Source organism: Scophthalmus maximus, chromosome 2, assembly GCF_022379125.1.
Source record: "Scophthalmus maximus strain ysfricsl-2021 chromosome 2, ASM2237912v1, whole genome shotgun sequence".
NCBI classification, from domain to species: domain Eukaryota; kingdom Metazoa; phylum Chordata; class Actinopteri; order Pleuronectiformes; family Scophthalmidae; genus Scophthalmus; species Scophthalmus maximus.
This window is the reverse complement of record NC_061516.1, coordinates 25045970-25064535: the sequence shown is the minus strand read 5'-3', so window position 1 is coordinate 25064535 and position 18566 is coordinate 25045970. Positions and strand designations below refer to the sequence as shown.

Here is an 18566-nt window from a genome sequence, read left to right as displayed (position 1 = left end):
CTCTCTCTCTCTCTCTCTCTCCTTTGCTCGCTCTCTCTCTCTCTCTCTGTCTCTCTCAGTCTGTACCAGTCACTCTCTATGCCCGTCCAGCTCTCCTCTATCTGTCTCTCCTCCACCTCCCCCACCGCCACTGTCCCACACAGCAGCCATTGTTCCCCCCCCCCCCCCCGGCTCATTTGGAGCTACAGGGCAGCTGAGCCCCCGGGTGGCTGTGGTGCCCCCCCCCCATTCCTCCTCATCCGAGGACAAACGAGTCCGTAGTATGAAAGAAGATACAACATGTACTGGGATGTTTGACGGCCGTAAATCCTCACTTCATAGTTTTAATGACATCATCGATATGGCCAACACCGAGTGATGTCAGCTTCATTTTTGGGACATTAGGTGTTTTCCTCCGCCGGCTCGGTTCGGCAGTTTGCTCCGAATACTACAATACCCATGAGCCTCAGCAGCTGTTGTTACGGAGACGTGAGGCAAAAATCGGAGAGAGCACATTCGTAATCATGACAATCTTCAGTTTTTATTTTTTTATACCTGGCTGTTAGTGCCACGTGCAACAGAGTTGGGAAAAAGCTTTTTTGGTTGAATGCTTTTGCAACAGACTGCACCCTGGGAGTTGTAGTTTTTTTTAAAAACCCATACAGGCTTGTGCCTTTGACTTTATATCTAAAGATCCAGATATTTCCTCGAGCTCCGACTGTCCCTGAACACCGTCTGTGTGCAGATATGTCTCAAAATAACTTTTGCGCACACATGAATCTGTGCAGTATTCGGTATTAAATCATTTTCCGTGGCCTCATGCAACAGACGGAGACAATTAAAACACAACTAACACACTTGACTGCTGCGTGTCCCTTTGCCCGTGTGTCTCAGCTCAGGCTCGGCACACACACACACACACACACACACACACACACACACACACACACACACACACCCAAGACAAACAATGAAATCGCGTCTGTTTTGGACGATTGTTTGGCTCCTGCTGACTTTTCAAACAATTACGCAGCATGAATCAACACCTCCTTTGTCGCATGCTCCACTCAACTACGCTGTCTTGTCAGCATAGGAAATCCTGAGTGCCTAAATTGAGACAGGAGTCAGTATGCAAGCGACGTATAGTGTGTAGAAGCTTCTCCAGAATCAAAACATTTCTTGGGGTCAAAGTTGCCGCCATGAAAACATGAGTTTCATCTTTTCAATCGTCTAAATTCCCCTTCTTTATGTCCTCTCCAGCAGGCGGACGTGGGCGTCGACTTCGCGCAGCCGACGGACCTGAAGGTGAAGACCGAGTCGCCGCACTGCAAGGCGGAGCCGTGTTCGCCCGAGCCGTGCGCCGCCGCCGCCGAGGACCAGACGGAGCCCGTCGACCTGTCGCTCAACAAGCCCCGCTCGTCCTCGCTCCCGCACTCCACGACGAGCACCACGGTCAACCCGGCGCCCAGCGGCGGCCTCACTCAGCCCAGCCTGCCGGCCGCACCGGTCACCACTGCGGTGCAGTCGATAGGCTCCATGGTAACTACAGCCGCCCTCCTCCTCCTCCTCCTCCTGTTGTTGTTGTTGTGAAGCTGGAGAAATCTGAGCAGGGTTAGAGCAACAAATCGTTCACCCCTCCTCGTTCTTTTGCCCCCCTCCCGCCCAGGTCCTGTCTCCGGGCTCCATCCTGGCCACGCAGGGCGCCGGCGGACAGCAGATCCTGCACGTCATCCACACCATCCCCTCGGTCAGCATGCCCAGCAAGGTGGGCCAGCTGCAGACCATCCCCGTGGTGGTGCAGTCGCTGCCCGTCGTCTACACCACCATGTCCACCGACGGTGTTGCCACGGCAGCCATCACGGTGCCGCTCATCGGCAGCGACGGGCGCTCGGAGGGATCCGGTGAGTGGCACAATGGAAGCACTGGTGTTCGTGACATGTTGGCGCTGCGCTCCTGCACGGCACCGCCGCTCCTCTGAAATCAGATTTTTTTCTCTCCTTCTTCTGTCTACACACACGCCGCTGTCGTTTCTGGGTAGCTCCGGTCTCAGAGGAGAACAGGGATGGCGTGTGTGTGTGTGTGTGTGTGTTTATGGTCTGACTCGCCGTCTGCCCGCCCGTCTATCTTCGTCGCTCTGGATGCTGCCCATATGTGCCAGGAGATTGATATTCCCACACAAATGAGGAAAGTTGGGGGGAAAGAAATGTCACATAAGTCGTAGAAAAAGGCTCATGCCTCAGTGTTTTCAACAGCTGATACCCGCCTCTCATATTTTCTTGGGGGGAAGTCTCCAGATGGCCCATAAATCAAAATAGGAACTCGTTGTACAGATTGCTGAATGACTCATAACGTGGGATTTTCAAGAACAAGTGTACTTGAACAACTACCGCTCCTCAAGAGACACGTACTCCAGGAAAACTGGGGCCAGACATTTTCCAGAGTTTGCCGTTGAAAAAAAGACATTTGTTCAGGCGAGCCCCACCCCAACCCCCCTTTCGATGAACTGCAGTAACGTCGCTCAGTAGCGTCAGTCCGGTCAGCCTCGACTCAGGAATGTAAACGCGGGAGGCGGCGATTCTCTGAAAAACTTCCGAGGAGTACTTTGTGTGTTAGAATTTCCTTTTTAAAATAATTTTTAAAATTTTGTCCCATTATAAGTCTCATACTTCCTCTTCGGCCGTTTCCCAGCATGCTTTTCAAAAAACAAAAAAGGCCCAAACCAGGCGTAGGAATGTGTTTTTATATTCAGGCTGGAGACGACTATTTATACACTTTAAGGCAAATGTGATCCCATCATAATGGATAAGAATCTAGTCTCCAGCATCTTTTATTATTATTATAGCGGGAAAAAAACGGAAAGCAACACCTTTGTCTTTGCGCCCATCTTTCACAAGTTGAAGTAAAATATCTAAGCTGTAGAAAAAGGTTTATTTTTGTCCACAGATTTTATTTGAATCCACGTCAGTGAGCACCTCCGCCCGACGAGGTGTGATCTCTCTGCGCGGGCGTGGTCGGCATGCCGACGGCAGGTACGCCAACCAGAGCGGGCGTCTGCAGAATTGAACGTCCCGTTGTCCAAGCGGCGCTTCCACGAGTTTGGCAGTTGTGTTTTATACAGCAGGTTTACCTCGAATCAGAAGGTCTGTCTGTAAAAATATGACGGATGTTTTACTGTGATACAATAGCTTACATTTAGCTCAGTGATGGTTTATGCCAGGGCATCGTTCGAGCATGGCCTGGACAAATGCGGTCGCCTCTGGTTGTAGTCGAAGCCGGGTGGAATCTGGAGGAGCCACTTGTTCCTTGAAAAAGATAATTTCGAAATTCTGTTCTGCTGCTGCATTGCAAAGGCCAGAGATTTGTTTTCCATCTCTGGAAGACGTGAAGATGTGAGTGGAGGCGAGAGAAGAAGATGGGAACTTTTATAGTTTGCGTATAAGTTTTCTACCTGCGACGAGCTGGAGCGGGAGGCTGCTGCTCGTGTGCTGTGAGCGAGAAGAGAAAGGGAGAGGGGGGGGCTGGAGAGGTAGATGCAGATGGGGGAGGAGAGTGAGACTGGGTGGGTGAGGAGGAGGAGGAGGAGGAGGTCGGGGGGGGGGGGGGGGAGGGAGGATGAGGTGGAGAGGGTGCAGGGGTCGAGAGGAGAGAGGAGATGGGTCCATTCGCCTTTGAAAAGGGAAGGCTGCAATGGCGGAGGGGTGGGGGGGGGGGGGGGGGTTGGCTTAATTGTCTCCAGAGACAAAGAACACTTCTTTTGGTTTGTGACCCTCCCCACACCAACACACACACACACACACACACACACACGCACACACGCACACGCACACATGGATACTCCACCCTGAAATTCCTTGCGTCACCCTTCCAACCAGCCCGCCCCTCCTCGCTCTCTCCGGGCTCGGTGGACTTTGAACAGTATGGCTGCCACATTCCTGCAGGCAGTCGTGTAATGTTTCCCCGCTTTTGTAATACGGCTCCTGATAAGCAGCGGCCCCCGCTACATCAAATTGTGGTTTAAGGGAAAGAGAAAAGACACGGGGAAAGAGACTGGACCAAAAGTACTACATGAATTAATACTGCTGTCAGACACTGGTACAGATTATTTAACTACAGATTAGACAATATGTACAAAAATCACAATTAACTTACTTAGTGACTCACATTTCACAGTTTCCTTTGATCAATTCAAGTTAATCAAACCAAATGAATAACTCTATCTTCATATCAATAAGTCTGACCTGACTTCAGCCAATGTAGAATAAACAGCGATATGTGAGCTGTCCGCATCGGTGTCCAATTTTCCAACTGTGGCCCCTCTCGGGGCCTTTTGCTGCCTGTCATTACGACAGTTTCAACAATCCGAGACAGTTAGTATCTACATTTAGTGGCCAAACTGCAGCCATAAGTAATGAAGACCTTTCCTCCAGACGGCTGTGTTGTAGCACAAAACCCCCTCAGGCTTGTAACCAGAAAAAGTTGTTGGTTTACTCTTGCACTAATAAAATCCCCGTGTTACTGCATAAATCAAATGGCTAACTGGAAACAGGCTAACAAGCTAACGAACAGTAGTGACGTTTTTTTTTTTTGTTTGCATTTTGTGGTTCTCAACTGATCCATTAATAAAAACCCTGCTGCTGTTTTGAATTCAAATAGGAAATGATATTGAACGTAAACACACGAACATAAAGAAGAGCGAGGAGAAGAAGAAACAGAATGTTCAAGACATGGAATGTGGCTTTGATCATGATGTCATCAGGCCAACCCTTTCACAGAGAGACACCACAGCAAGAGATATAGGGAGCACATCAAGAGACAATGAACGCAGACCACTGACTGTTCATCTGTGCAGCCGTTCTACCGGTGATGGACACTTATAACTCCATGGCCCAAAAGGTTTGGACTGCTGAACAAGTCCCAGCAGAGTATAAGGTGTGCGGAATGGAGGGCCGGCCGCCACATCAAGAAATCTGCCACCTCAAGGATCTGCTGGTCAAGGAGAGGGCCAACAGTTGTAGAGAATACAACTGGAGGGTGCAATTTAGCCAAGAGCTGGAGCAGACCAAACAGCAGCTGGCTAAACAGAAAAGGCTGAAAGAGATGTTCATCAACAGGGCAAAGGAGGCGAAGAAAGACGCGGAGCGGCTGCACAAGTACAGTGACGCGGAGACCCTCAGGACCGCAAAGATCGCCACCCAGGTGAGCAACGGCATCAAGCGGATGAAGAAGAAAGACCTCCAGAGAGATTATGAGGAGCTGCAGGTGGCCCTCACCACCAGCCAGGAGAAGTTCAACACTGAGCTTCAGGAGGAGAGGCAGACGGTCAAAGTTCTCCAAGAAGAGCTGGAGAGGCTCCGGGCCGCCGTCGAGGACGTCGGCCAAGGCAAAACTGCCGGCCGCGAGAAGTTGACCACTGAGCTTCAGGAGGAGAGGCAGAAAAACAAAGTTCTCCAAGAAGAGCTGAAGAAGCTCAAGGCCGCCGTCAAAGAGGTCCGGCAGAGTTACGAGGCCGACGTCCAAACCGCCAGGCAGCTGACTGACAAACTCCAGCATGAGCTCCAGAAAGAGGTCCAGTCCCAGGAAGACAAGCTGTCCCAGGATGAGCTCCTGCAAAGCCTGAAGGATGAGCAGGACGCCCTCCGTCGACAGATGGCCGAGGAGATAAGACTGGTGCAGCAAAACGCTTCTGTGCAGGAGAGAGAGATAGAGGAGCTAAAATCTCAGCTCAGCGTTGAGCTCTCGCTCAACCGCGAGCTCAAGGAGCTCCGCGGAGTAAGGCAGGCGGACGAGACGGAGGACGAGCAGGAGACGGAAACGTCCAGTCTGGTGGTGTCCCTGTACGCTCTGCCCGATCCGGAGCCCAAGGAGACCGAGGAGCCTGAAACAACCAAGACGACGAAGAGGGACTCCGTCTGGAAGAGAGTGCGCCGCTCTCTGGGCCTAAGGAAACCACAGAAGTGGAAGAAGTCGGCGGAGCCCGCGTCCACCAGCGGAGATGACCTGACCTCCTTCCGCCGCTTTGAGTAAACAGTGCTGTTCCACAGCGCCTCGAGTTTAACGAGAAGTCTCGGTGTGTCGCTCACTGAGCTGTTGGTCACTTCCCGTCGCGCGGAGAGTTGAGAGTGTCTTTTTCGCGAGGCTGCGCACCTCCCATTCGTTTGTAACTTGGCGCTCGCGACACGTCTGGAGCATTGGCGAGATGGACCTTTGTAATTGGAAGTAGTCACCCTCTGCATGTGGAGGTGATCCAAACGCGACATGGTTTCCATCAATGCTCCCGAAACAGTTGGGAAAGTTCCACACTCGCCAAAACTCTTGTGCAAAGGTTGCTCAAAGGGGCCGAACGGGCAATGGCAATATCAAGACGCTCGTGTTCTTCACCTGTGCTTTTCCTGCTAGTTCAATTTCATCACATGACAGAGAAAGTAAATTGCTGTAGTGATGAAGGGAATGACTGGAAAAATAAAAATAGATCCTGCATGTATTGGTGTATTAGTAGTATTTGGTAATTGTACAGTCAAGTGTTGTCAGCCTGTTGTCAAGTGAAAGAAAAGCCTTTATTTCAACAGCAGTTCCATATTCATCAGGATGTATAAGGGATAAGGAATTTCAATTTCAATTTTAACTTTAACTGTTTTGTCTTTAACGTCTGAAATGACTAGAATGTCTTGTTATGTCTCTTCAACAGCCCAGAACACAAAGAAATTAAGTTGACTGTCACATATGATGCAGAAAAGTAGGAAACCCTGGCGTTTGAGAAGATGGAACAGGTGTTACCTGTGGGTTTGTCTCTTAAAGCAACGTCTTCCACAAACTATAAATGCAGTAATTGTGTCCACTGTTCAAATAAAACTTTAATAATAGCAGATTTACAAGGACTTTACGGACACAACCGTCCATCTTCCCGAGCTCGTACTCTCAGCTCTCAATAATTCAAAAGCAAGACCGTGACTGAAAAATGACTCTCGTCTTTGGTGAGAAAAAGAAAAACTAGTTAAAATTCACAACAGCTTGCCATAACTTGAGGACAACCAGCGGAGACTTGTGACAGCCTCTGGAGAGATTTGTCTTCCGGTTAATTGCTAATTAGCATTGTGTGTGACTTCAGCAGAATATCCTTCATTAACATCTGTTCGCGTTAATGTCTTCCTTCCGCTTTGACATTGTTGAAGGGTTTTGTTGAAACGCAAGAGGATGCAAAGAAAAGACGGCTCGGCCGAGACGCTAGAACATGTTTGGAGATATTTGAGAAGGATGGAGAGACACACGGTGTCCTCGCAGAGAAAGCCAGCATGGGAGGGTTTGGTTTGGAACTCACATTTCATCCATCAAATTCTGCAGCCGGGCAGACCCCACCTAACCACACACACACACACACACACACACACACACACACACACACACACACACTTGGAGCAAGTCTTTGTCTTGTTAAGTTGCTGGAATCCAGGCATCGCTTTTGAGGAAGTTATTAACCTCCCGCTGTTCTCTTCTGTTCAATTCCACATCCCTCCTCTCCTTCTTTTACTCTCTCACTCCGTTCGGCTGCCTCTTCCATTTTCTGATTTATCTCTGGCCCCGCGGCCTCCATCCTCCTCCCTCGATTTCTTCCCCTTCCACCGTCCATCCGTCTCTAAATTTCCGTCCTTTCTTATCCCATCTCTACCACTGTTTTCTGTTCCGTGTGCCTCCTCCTGTCCTTCCTGCAGTTCGCATCAAGCCAGGTTCAACGTCTCCAGTGGAGTATCAGAGTGACAGCGATGCGGAGAGCGGCACGGAGTCCGGGTCGGCCTCCCTCAGCGCCCAGAGCCTCGACGCAGGGTGAGTCCACCATTTGAAAGCCCACATTTTCCCAGAGTGGTTCTCATTACATCTTATATTTTAAAATGGCTTAAGAACTGTGGATCTGTGTGGTGGGACTGTCCTCCTTGGGGTGATAGTGTGGGCCAAGCAGAGATGAGCGACATGTACACTGTGATTTTGACCACTAGAGGAGCTGTGGAGCGGCAGACAACGGAACAGCTCGCCGTTTTCTTTGGACTTTGTTCTCTACCAAAATACGTTAGCACGAAATACTTAGGTATGTTGTAGAAAACAAGATAATATGTTGGCATGTATGCTAACGTATGTTGGTAGAAAACAAGAGAATACGCTAGCGTATGATTGTAGATAGATAGATACTTTATTCATCAAGCTGGGAAATGCCGGATATACGAAGACAAGATATACGTTAGCATGTATGCTAGCGTATGTTGGTAGAAGACAAGATATACGTTAGCATGTATGCTAGCGTATGTTGGTAGAAGACAAGATATACGTTAGCATGTATGCTAGCGTATGTTGGTAGAAGACAAGATATACGTTAGCATGTATGCTAGCGTATGTTGGTAGAAGACAAGATATACATTAGCATACATGCTAATGTATATCTTGTCTGTCATGCTAATAAGGATAATTCAGACACAGCATATATTTTAATAGAATGTAACACATTCTCATTCAGGCCCATTCCTGTCTGTATGCTAAGCTACGCGGACCACATCTTTCGGCTAAGTAGTTAGCGCGCAGACATGAGACGAATATCCAATTTCTCATCTCTCTCTCTCTCTCAGAAGGCCGATGAGAATATTTCCGAAAGATGCTGAACTCACCAACACTGTTGGTCGTCTGGAAGACAACACGACGTGGCGTAGAGAGTGCGCCTCGTTCGCCCAAGTGGCCAATCACAGTACTGCAATAGCAAAAAAAATAAACCTCATTAATAAATCAGACATCTGTAAAACTAGACCCGACATAAATACCATAAACCGTGCACAGTCTCTTCTTGTACAAGTGAGCGGGGCTGCGGAGTGAGACAGTAACGCACGGCGAGGATCGGCTCCCTGTTGCCTGCAGGCCCCTGACTAATGACATTACTGCAGCGCTGCCATGACTGGACACTTATACAACCTTATATAACCTCGCGTAACCCTCTGTACAGCGGAGCGCACCGGAGACGCCCTGGCTGCATCACACAGAAACAAGTGTGTGCATGTGTGCATGTGTGTGTGTGTGTGTGTGTGTGTGTGTGTGTGTGTGTCTCTCTCTCTATGCATGGCCAGTACACATAAACCAGAACATTTGGTTCCCTTGAGAGAAAGCTTGAACATTTCAAAAAAGGTTGTTTCTCGTGGGCGTCGTGGCTGCTGAGTTAAAGGTTGTACGTGTAATATCAGCTGCATTTCGCACGGATAATAACCTGCTTTTGTTTCGGCCACGCCTCGGCCCTCCCTTTGTGTTCTCGACAAGATGTTGCCTGTACGGTCCCGCGGGTTGTTGCGAAGCCCCTTGAACACACAACCAGCGGCACAACGCGAGCACAGGAGAGCCGACGGGACACGATCCTGCAGTGAGCCGCCGCGTGGCTCGCGCCAGGTCCGCGGCTTGTTGCTCCCGTCCGTGTCAGAGCCCGCGCATGAGGCGCTCTGTTTTATTTTCAAAAAGCTTTGCTTCCTCTCGCAGCCCCGGAGGCTAGTGTTTGTTTACGTAGTGGTCGGTATAAGAATGTGGTGTCGCCACCTTGTTTCTGGTTTTAATACACGGGCAGGTGACAGGTGGCAGGTGACAGGTGACAGGTGACAGGGAGGGAGTCGATCACGTGCACAAACATGAACACATGCGCGGAACCGGCTATTAAAACGAAGGACATAGTTGTCAGGACGCAATTACTGCTAAATTAAAATATCATACATCTATCTATATGTATATATATACATATAGATATATGATATCTAATTTTTAAGGTTAGTGACGGGGGCTGCACGGTGGTGTAGTGCACTTTCGTCTCACAGCAAGAAGGTTCTGGGTTCGAGTCCCGGTTCAAACCAACCAGGGCCTTTCTGTGTGGAGTTTGCATGTTCTCCCCGTGTGTGCGTGGGTTCTCTCCGGGTTCTCCGGCTTCCTCCCACAGTCCAAAGACATGCAGAATGGGGTCAGGTTCATTGGAGACTCTAAATTGACCGTAGGTGTGAATGTGAGAGTGAATGATTGTCCGTCTCTGTATGTGGCCCTGTGATAGGCTGGCGACCTGTCCAGGGTGAACCCCGCCTCTCGCCCAATGTCAGCTGGGATTGGCTGCAGCCCCCCCGCGACCCTTAAATGGATGAAGCGGTAGACGATGGATGGATGGTTAGTGACGGCTCTTATAGAGTAAAACTGTGTGTGTGTGTGTGTGTGTGTGTGTGTGTGTGTGTGTGGGTGTGTGGGTGTATTAGTAAGATCAGGACGGACCTCCTGCCACACCCAATGGGCGAGGTCGCCTGCCTGTAACAGACATTCTGGGTGTGGTTAGCAGTCGCACGTGTGTGTGTGTGCGTGTGTGTGACACACAAAGAGATAGAGGCAGTCAGAGAGAGGGAATGTTTAATAGAAACAAAGAAACCAGTGTGTATGGCGTTACTCCATTATGTCCATTATTGTGTGTCCGTGTGTGAGTGTGTGTCCAAGGAATATTGTGTGTGAGAGTAAGCGCGTGTGTGTGTGTGTGTGTGTGTGTGTGTGTGTGTGTGTGTGTGTGTGTGTGTGTGTGTGTGTGTGTGTGTGTGTGTGTGTGTGTGTGTGTGTGTGTGTGTGTGTGTGTGTGTGTGTGTGTGTGTGTGTGTGTGTGTGTTGCTGGGCAGGGCTGTCCCAGAACTGGGGTGTAAACAAGGTTACGTAATGCTCTTTGCCTTCACACCTCCTTGTGAAAATGGCTTGCGAGAGCTACGTTTTCTGTTTTTTAGTCAAATTAACTTTATTTGCTCCAGGATTATTATTTAAGCTCTGATTCGAATTATAAATCAGAATGTCACATCGCTGACATTCAGCCCGTGTTTGAATAACGATGGAAGAGCGGGAGGGAGACGAGGTGTGGAAACACAACGACACGCGAAAGAGGGAACGGTTTCAGTTTGTCAGATTCTCTCTCTCCTGTTGGTGTGAGGAAGAGAAGAGGAAGGGACAAATGGAAAGGATGAGAAGAAATGAGGGAATGAACGAGAGAGAGAGAGATAGAGAGATACAGTGAAGTGGAGGCTGCTGTCACAGTCCGACTCTCTGACGCCACCTGGTGGCCTGAACATCGCCCTCATATTCACCTGAGAGACGTCATGGCACAAGTCACGTGAAAAAGTTGCAAAACACAAACCTGGTTTAGTGGTGAATTCTTTTCTTTTTTTCAATTCTGATATTTAGGAATTTGGGTTGTTGCTAGAACAATAAGAATAAATCACTAAAGAAAATAAAAAAAATAATGGCCCATAAATGAATTTCATCACTGTTGTCATTATAGTCTTTCCCTTCTTTAATACCTCCCAGGAGTAACTATGCTGTTGACCCCGAAACTACACACATAATCATTTCTGTCCCCCCCCCCCCCCCCCCTCAGGTCGGTCATGGACCTGGAGCCCGTCGATCCCGATTCGCCGGACGTCAAGAGACGGCGAATCCACATGTGTGACTACGACGGCTGTAAAAAGGTTTACACCAAGAGCTCCCACCTCAAAGCGCACAGGAGGATACACACAGGTGAGAGCAGAGCAAACAAGGTGACAGAAAGAAATGGAAGTTCAGCCGTTTTTAACGGAGGAACCGAACACAGCGGGAAAATTATTAGTAATAATAATAATAATAATTTTATTTATATAGCACCTTTCAGAAGCAGCTTCACAAAGTGCTTCCACAAAAACATACAAACCACAGACGATTAAAATCAGCGTTCCAACAAGAATCCTTGTTTCAGGTCACGTATCTGCATAAAAAAAAAGATATAAGAAGATGAATTAAAAGCTCTTGAGTTCTACTCATTTAAAAACTGTCATGGTTTTGCTCTCCTCACTGTGACAAATTGAGATGAATAAGATCGGTTCATTGTGTCACAATTAGGACGTTGCAATAACACCGGAGCAGATCACACATCGGGTTCTCGCTCTTTTATCGCCACCGTCACAGTTGAACGCAGGAAAACATGGAAGACGTGATATAAGCAGCAGGACATAATGGATAGATGATTACCGAAAAAATGTATTTACCGTGTAGGAGAGCCGCAGGAATCAATATTGTAGTATTATATTTAAGTCCCAAAGACTGAAATACGCAGGATGTTTGTGCAGATTAGAGAATATTTTTTCTGAGCAGCAGGAACCCACTGAGCGTATTCTTTTGTGTCCTCGGTCATATGCTCACCGTCTTCTATCGACGCTGAATAGCCATAGAGCGGAAAGGTCCTTGTGGAAGAGGCAGAGAGATCAATTCTGCGTCAGGTTGTGAGAGATTCCAGCTTCTTTTTTAATTGAAGAAGCTGAAATCAGAAAAATGTTGACTCTCCATTTCACAAAAGCGACTCGGAGCGATTTGGGTCGTGTCAGCAGTCAGTTGCTCGTCTAACCCCTCTGTCTCCCGCCCCCCCCCCGCTGCAGGGGAGAAGCCGTACCACTGTACCTGGGAGGGCTGCACCTGGCGCTTCGCCCGCTCCGACGAGCTGACGCGACACTTCCGCAAGCACACGGGGATCAAACCTTTCCGCTGCACCGAGTGCGACCGCTCCTTCTCGCGGTCCGACCACCTCTCCCTGCACCGCCGGCGCCACGTCATGATGTGAACCTCTTTACCCCCCCCCCCGACGTCTCAAAGCCCCTCCCTCACAGCACATCCCGTACCAGTGCCCCACAGGAACCTCCGCTACTTCCCGTCTCCTCCCTTCACCACCTTCTCATCCTTCATCCTCCTCCTCCTCATCTTGAAATCGCAGGAACATCAGGAATGTGTCCGTCATTTGTGTGTGTGTGTGTGTGTTCAAAGACAACATCCTCACCACCACCCGTCCACCAGACGCCCCCCCCCCTCTTAAAACAATGCCCTCCCCTCATCCCTATAGCTCGACCCCACCTGTCACATCCTCCGTGTCCTCATCAGAAAGAGAGGGATGGACTGAAGGACATCAGGCAGCGGGGACGTTCATCCATCCATCACAAACATCCATCCATCCATCCAACGGAGACAGGGAAGAGGCGGAAGAGGAGGAATGACGTGTGTGTATTCTGTCTTATAACTAAAATGTCTCTTCAGCTGCTCTTTTTTTTTTTTTTCATTCTGTACATATCCAGAGTTGGGAAGTTGCGTGAAGCCAAAATTGTATATCCATATATTATGGATTTTTTTTTGGGGGGGGGGGGAGCAAAGACCGCCTCGCTAGAACGACCCAGTGTAAAGTTTGGCAGGAAAATTTCAGGATCTCAGGAGCTTTTTCTTTTCCAACCGTGCCGCTGTGACTGGAGGAACCTTGGCATTTTATGATCTAAAACAGGAAGTAATTAAGTAAAAACCTGGATGGGGCGCACGCACGCACGCACGCACGCAAACGCACACACGCACGCACGCACGCACACACACACACACACGCACACACACACACGCACGCACACACGCACACACACACACACACACACACACACACACACACACACACACACACCTCCGCCAAAGGCCCAACCATGAGACCATATTTCACGCGCTCATAGATCTCAGTTCCCCTGAACGTGAAAATCGTGGGAAAATGTCAAAAACGAAAAAGTAAAAAAAGTGATAATAACCTTCTTGGATGTTATGGCTCCTCTGGGGGCCGAGGTCCCATCCTGCCACCAGGTAACGTGCAAATCCGTTTGTGTGGCTCGGCAGCTGAAGTCACATGGAACACACACACTTCCTCCGAGGCGTACGAGGCAAAGATGGAAATATTTTGTCCGTCCTCCTCCTCCTCCTCCTCCTCCTCCTCCTCTTCCTCCTCTTCCTCCTCCTCGCCCCCCCCTCCCCGGTACAGGGAGCTACAAGACTGTGAACTTTATAAAAGATACAATTGTTTTCAATGTTATATAAATCAAGTTATTGTCTCTTTGCGTGTGTGTGTGTGTCCCCTCTTCCCCCGTTACACACCTTTCTGATTCTTCTTCGATAACAGTATTTTCCTCTTTTTTCCCGCTCGTCATCGTTGCTCGTCGTCGGTGTGTGTTTTAAGAGGGGGCCTTCAGTTTGGCCTTCATTTCTTATTCTTTTTTTTTTCTTTGTTGCCAGGTTTGGTGTTCTTAACAGAATGGCACCCCTTAAAAAAAAAAATAAAGAAAGGTTTTGCGATTCTTTTGTTTTGCGTTCTGCGGCGGTGAAGACGACGAGAGGAGACACAAGTAGTTTGAGATCACGAGTCAAACTCTCACGCAGGGAATAGGGGAGCTTTTCTGAGTGTGTGTTTTTTCGTGCGTGTGAGTGTGTGTGTGTGCGTGCGTGTGCATGATTTGAGACAAACACATAATCAGAATTTACGATTTTTTCTTTTTTTTTTCTTTTTTTTTTTTTTTACAAGTGCGTGTTCCGGGCACTTGTTGTTCTTTTACCTCTTGAGCCCGTCGAGCCTTAAATGAATCGAAGTCAATCTGTAAAAAAAGGGCGAAACCAGAACCTCCGACAGCGCGACGCTCGGCCCCCGAGCTCCACCAACCGTGAGTCTCGCGAGCGCCGCGCTTCACCTGTGTGCGGCGGTAAAAAATCTGACGAATTGCTCCGCAGCACACAACAGGAAGGGGGCGCTGTTCTGTCAAAGGGGAGCATATTGAACCTCTTTTTCCAGAAATTCGCGCCCGGGGGAAAGTCCGGCGACATGTCCACACCGTTTGCACTGTTTTCTACGACCCTTTTCGCGCAAAATCCACGGAGCGGCGGGAACAGAAGCCGCCGGTGAGGAGTCACAGCGGGCCATTGCCGCCAGCCGCTGCCAGCGGTTCTGGGAGAAACCTGGCACTGTGTCGGGCTGTCAGGGTCCGTAGTGCCTGGGGGTTTCAAACCACGGGGGGGGGGGGACTTAAGCGCTCTCCTCACTAGCATTTCTACCAGGGTGGCGGGGGGTCCGATTCTCTTTCGCGTGAGTTCACATCCCTTGTGACCGAACGTAATTTCAAAAAATAACTTCAAATTTCGATGCACCCTCCCTATAGTTTTGATGTATAAAGCCTTCCTAACGTGGAGCATGTGGTCCAACGTGTGAAATGTTTTGAACTCACTTGAACCGAGGTCATCCGCCCCCCGCCCCACCTTGACCCTGCCGTGTCCCACGTCTTGAGGGGAGCTGCTTTTTCTCAGCTCCCCGGATTCTGGGGGGCTGAACTTGATTATGCAACTTAAACTTTGCTCCGAGCGCTGTTCTGAACTCAGTAGTCGAGCGCCAGATGTTAGCCGCACACCGCCGATGTGCAGCGCGAACCTTTAAAAGAAAAAAAGGCGAGGCTGGGGAGGTGTCGAACGCCAAAAGACGCCGCCGCCGACCTCCGCCGACCTCCGCCGACCTCCCGAACCGCCTCTGAAAAGCTAGTAAGCGAGAGAGCAGGGCGTCGCACACCTGACCCCTTTTTTTTTTCCCCGTCGTACGATGATAGGTGAGATGGACGAGTCACGGGCTTCCTGTGAGCCGAGTGCGTCCCGTGAACAGGGCACTTTGTAATCTGGTCTGCAACACTGCAAAAAAAAACAAAAGAAAAAAACCTCTCTTGGATCTGATTTGTGATATTATTGTTATAATTGACACAAACTGATTTGGTTAAACAAACTCTAGAGTTTTTGTTTTACAAGAGAAAGTTTATTATTAAATATTGGACCATGACTTATTTGGATTTTTGGGGGCCGATGCCGATATTAATATATCGGTTGATGTATTTATTAAAAAAAAAATCCTTATATTAAAATTGTCATCAAACTTTTTTGACGAAGAAATTCAATTGAGGTTTGATATTTTACAGTGTAACCACAAACCTCAGTATAAATAAACACAAATACAACCAAATATGTCGAAATTTTAAAAATGAAACACGAATGCAGCATATTTTCTATCGGTCTCAATTTAAAAAATCTGAACTAAATTCAAATCACTTTTCAGGAGAGATTTTGTATTAATTTTTTCGCAGTGCAGATCGAAGCAATGTTCCCGTTTCTTCGACCATCCCCCTCTGCTTCAACTTAAGAACCTTCAAAAAAAGAATCATAGTTACTAAGCACATAGCACATCTTTCTAGAAGAGTATATGCATTTGATTGCAATTTTTTCTTTCTTTTGTAAACTGTTGATAAAGACATTAAGGACAAATAATTAAGATAAATCCATGTACATAAATGTATATAATCAAAAAGTGCAGAGTAAATGTAACGGGTGAATTTCTATTTTTAACACTGACTAGATAATGTGAAAAAATCTTCTTTTCTTCTTCTTCTTCTTCTTCTCCCTCTGTTGGTTTGATGAAAGTGTTTCATCACGTGTTCATTATTATTATGATTATTTTTTTCAAATCTAATAATACATTGGTTTTGTAGTTTCTTTAAAAACCACAAAAAAAAAAAGATGGTCCCATTGTGTTGTGCACACTTGTGTTGCATGGAGAGTAGCCTTCCTGTTTCCTTATAGTGACGTTGGTGAGCATGTCCGTGTGTGTGTGTCCGTGTGTGTGTGTCCGTGTGTGTGTGTCCGTGTGTGTGTGTGTGTGTGTGTGTGTGTGTGTGTGTGTGTGTGAGAGTGTGAGAGAGTGAGAGAGAGAAAGTGGGGTTCCTTTAACTTTCAATGATCTGAGGTGGGGAGAAAAAAAACAACGCTCCACTGACATTGAAAGTGATGAACTAGTTATCGATTGATCACAACGGAGCTCCATCTTTCTGCTCTGCACCTGATTTTGAATATGGCAAAGTCACGAAGCGTCCGACCGGACTTGGTTTGGGGTCAGGAAACCTTTGTCAACGCTCTCGTTTTAAAGGTGCCATCGGACAGAACAGTTTCAGGTCTGACAGGGCTAAAAGAAATATGAGATTTAATTTGTTTGTTTCCTTTTATGTACGTGGACGTCGAGGCGACGGCCGGTTTCACACTCTTCAGAATAAGAAAACAGGAAACAAGCTTGCCAGTATTTTATTTCTGCATTTTCTTTTTTCTTTTCTTTTACGTTTTTCGGAGAAGTCCCCAAAATAAAAACCCAGATAATCGAAACTCGCTCGATTCGGATGCTGACGAGCAGAATAACCGTTCAGTGGTTGTGGTTGAAATGCAGAATCTAGAAAGACCCAAATTACAGAAGAAAAAAAAACAAAGATGGTTTCTAGCCATGCGGATCATTTTTGGATCTATATGCTTTGTAGGAAATTAAAATCTGCTCCTGCCACAGAGCAAAGGAGACGCACTTAAATTCCCCTTCCTGTTCCTGTTAGTGGGAGGTTTTTAAAGAGGTTTTATGGAAATAATAATACTCGGCTGATCACATGACAACAGCTGGAACTTCTGTGTGGAACGCTGCTCATGTGATGATGACAGGAGGCTGCAGGAGGCCGTGACCTCTGACCTCTGTTCTGTGAACGGCCTCCTTCATGTTTCTCTGGCCGTTGTCTCTCTGGTCAAAGCCCGAGAATGAAACACCTCGACGGCGCCGAGATAGAAGGCAGACGCCCCTCGAGACGTGCGAACATGAATCCAAAGCTGGATGCCACCAAAAGTGAGCGAGATATACTATATTAAAAATATCATTTTTCTTTTCTTTATTCCGAGGATCATTGACTCCACTTGGCATCAACCAATCAAAGAGACAAACACACCAATGCACTGAATCCTCCCGTGAGGATTAGTCAAGTCATTACGCCTTTGTCCCGCTTCATATTATGTTTTGGTGCAAGCTTGTTCTCCTCAGTATTCTTTCAAAAATGTTTCCGTCTCCGGAAACCGGCGACATTGGAGCGGCGTGTCCGAGGGCGACGCCAGCGACTCGTGTCCGCCTGCGTGCGAGCGCCTCCGCTCACCGCCAATCAGAAAAATGTTGGGGTATTTTCTATTGAATGCAGTAACTTATGGGCCAGTACTATATTTACTCAGTGCAATGCAGTTATCATTATAATAATACAATTATTAATAATGTTATTGTTTTTATTTTTATTGTTTTTTTTCTTTTCTTTCCTTTTTGTATTTGTACAGAACAAATGTGTAAAGATCAGTGAGGAAGACGTGAACTTTTTGATACTGTGACTCATGGTGTTTCAAAGTCAGTTTCTCCCTGTACAGTTGTGATTTTTTGCCCCCCTCCCCCTTCCCCCTTCTTCTTTTATAGAATAAAAAATGTTTTTTGGTGCAATTTAACGTCCGGTCTGTCCGTGTCGTTTCTTGTGTCTCGGTCGATTCAGAATCCTGTGGTTCATCAGAAAAAAGAAAAAATCTGTGTTTTGTCTTGTCAATGACATAGAACTTTTTTTCAGCACGGCAAAATGTAAGATTACTTTATTATTAAAAAGATTTGATAATAAAGGAAAAAGTAGCTACAGCAAAATTTGGACTCAAATTTTTTTCAGTTCATCCTCTGGGGACCATGAATATCCATTCAAAACTTCATGCAACCAATCAGACAATCTCCAGAGCGTATGTATAAAAAATATATATGTAATCATAGTTAATGTAGTCAAATGCCTGTATGCTTGTTTCAAAATGAGTCTTGAAATGAGAAAAAAAAATAATTAAAATGTTATGATTGCTATCACAGTTATTATAATAATTAGTTAGAAATCACATAA

The 18566-nt window shown here is 47.4% G+C and overlaps 1 protein-coding gene across 2 annotated transcripts in view; it reads left to right on the top strand.

The window, feature by feature from the left end:
- klf8 (Kruppel-like factor 8) overlaps positions 1 to 18138 on the top strand; it is a 59833-nt gene extending 41695 nt beyond the window's left edge. For both annotated transcript variants that reach the window (XM_035624116.2, XM_035624115.2), the window contains 5 exons: positions 1240 to 1518; positions 1646 to 1880; positions 7686 to 7797; positions 11381 to 11520; positions 12411 to 18138. In XM_035624116.2, coding sequence (XP_035480009.2) covers positions 1240 to 1518; positions 1646 to 1880; positions 7686 to 7797; positions 11381 to 11520; positions 12411 to 12592 — 948 coding nt within the window. In that variant the 3' untranslated portion in view covers positions 12593 to 18138. The remainder of the gene's footprint in view (positions 1 to 1239; positions 1519 to 1645; positions 1881 to 7685; positions 7798 to 11380; positions 11521 to 12410) is intronic.
- The last annotated feature ends 428 nt before the right edge of the window (positions 18139 to 18566 follow it).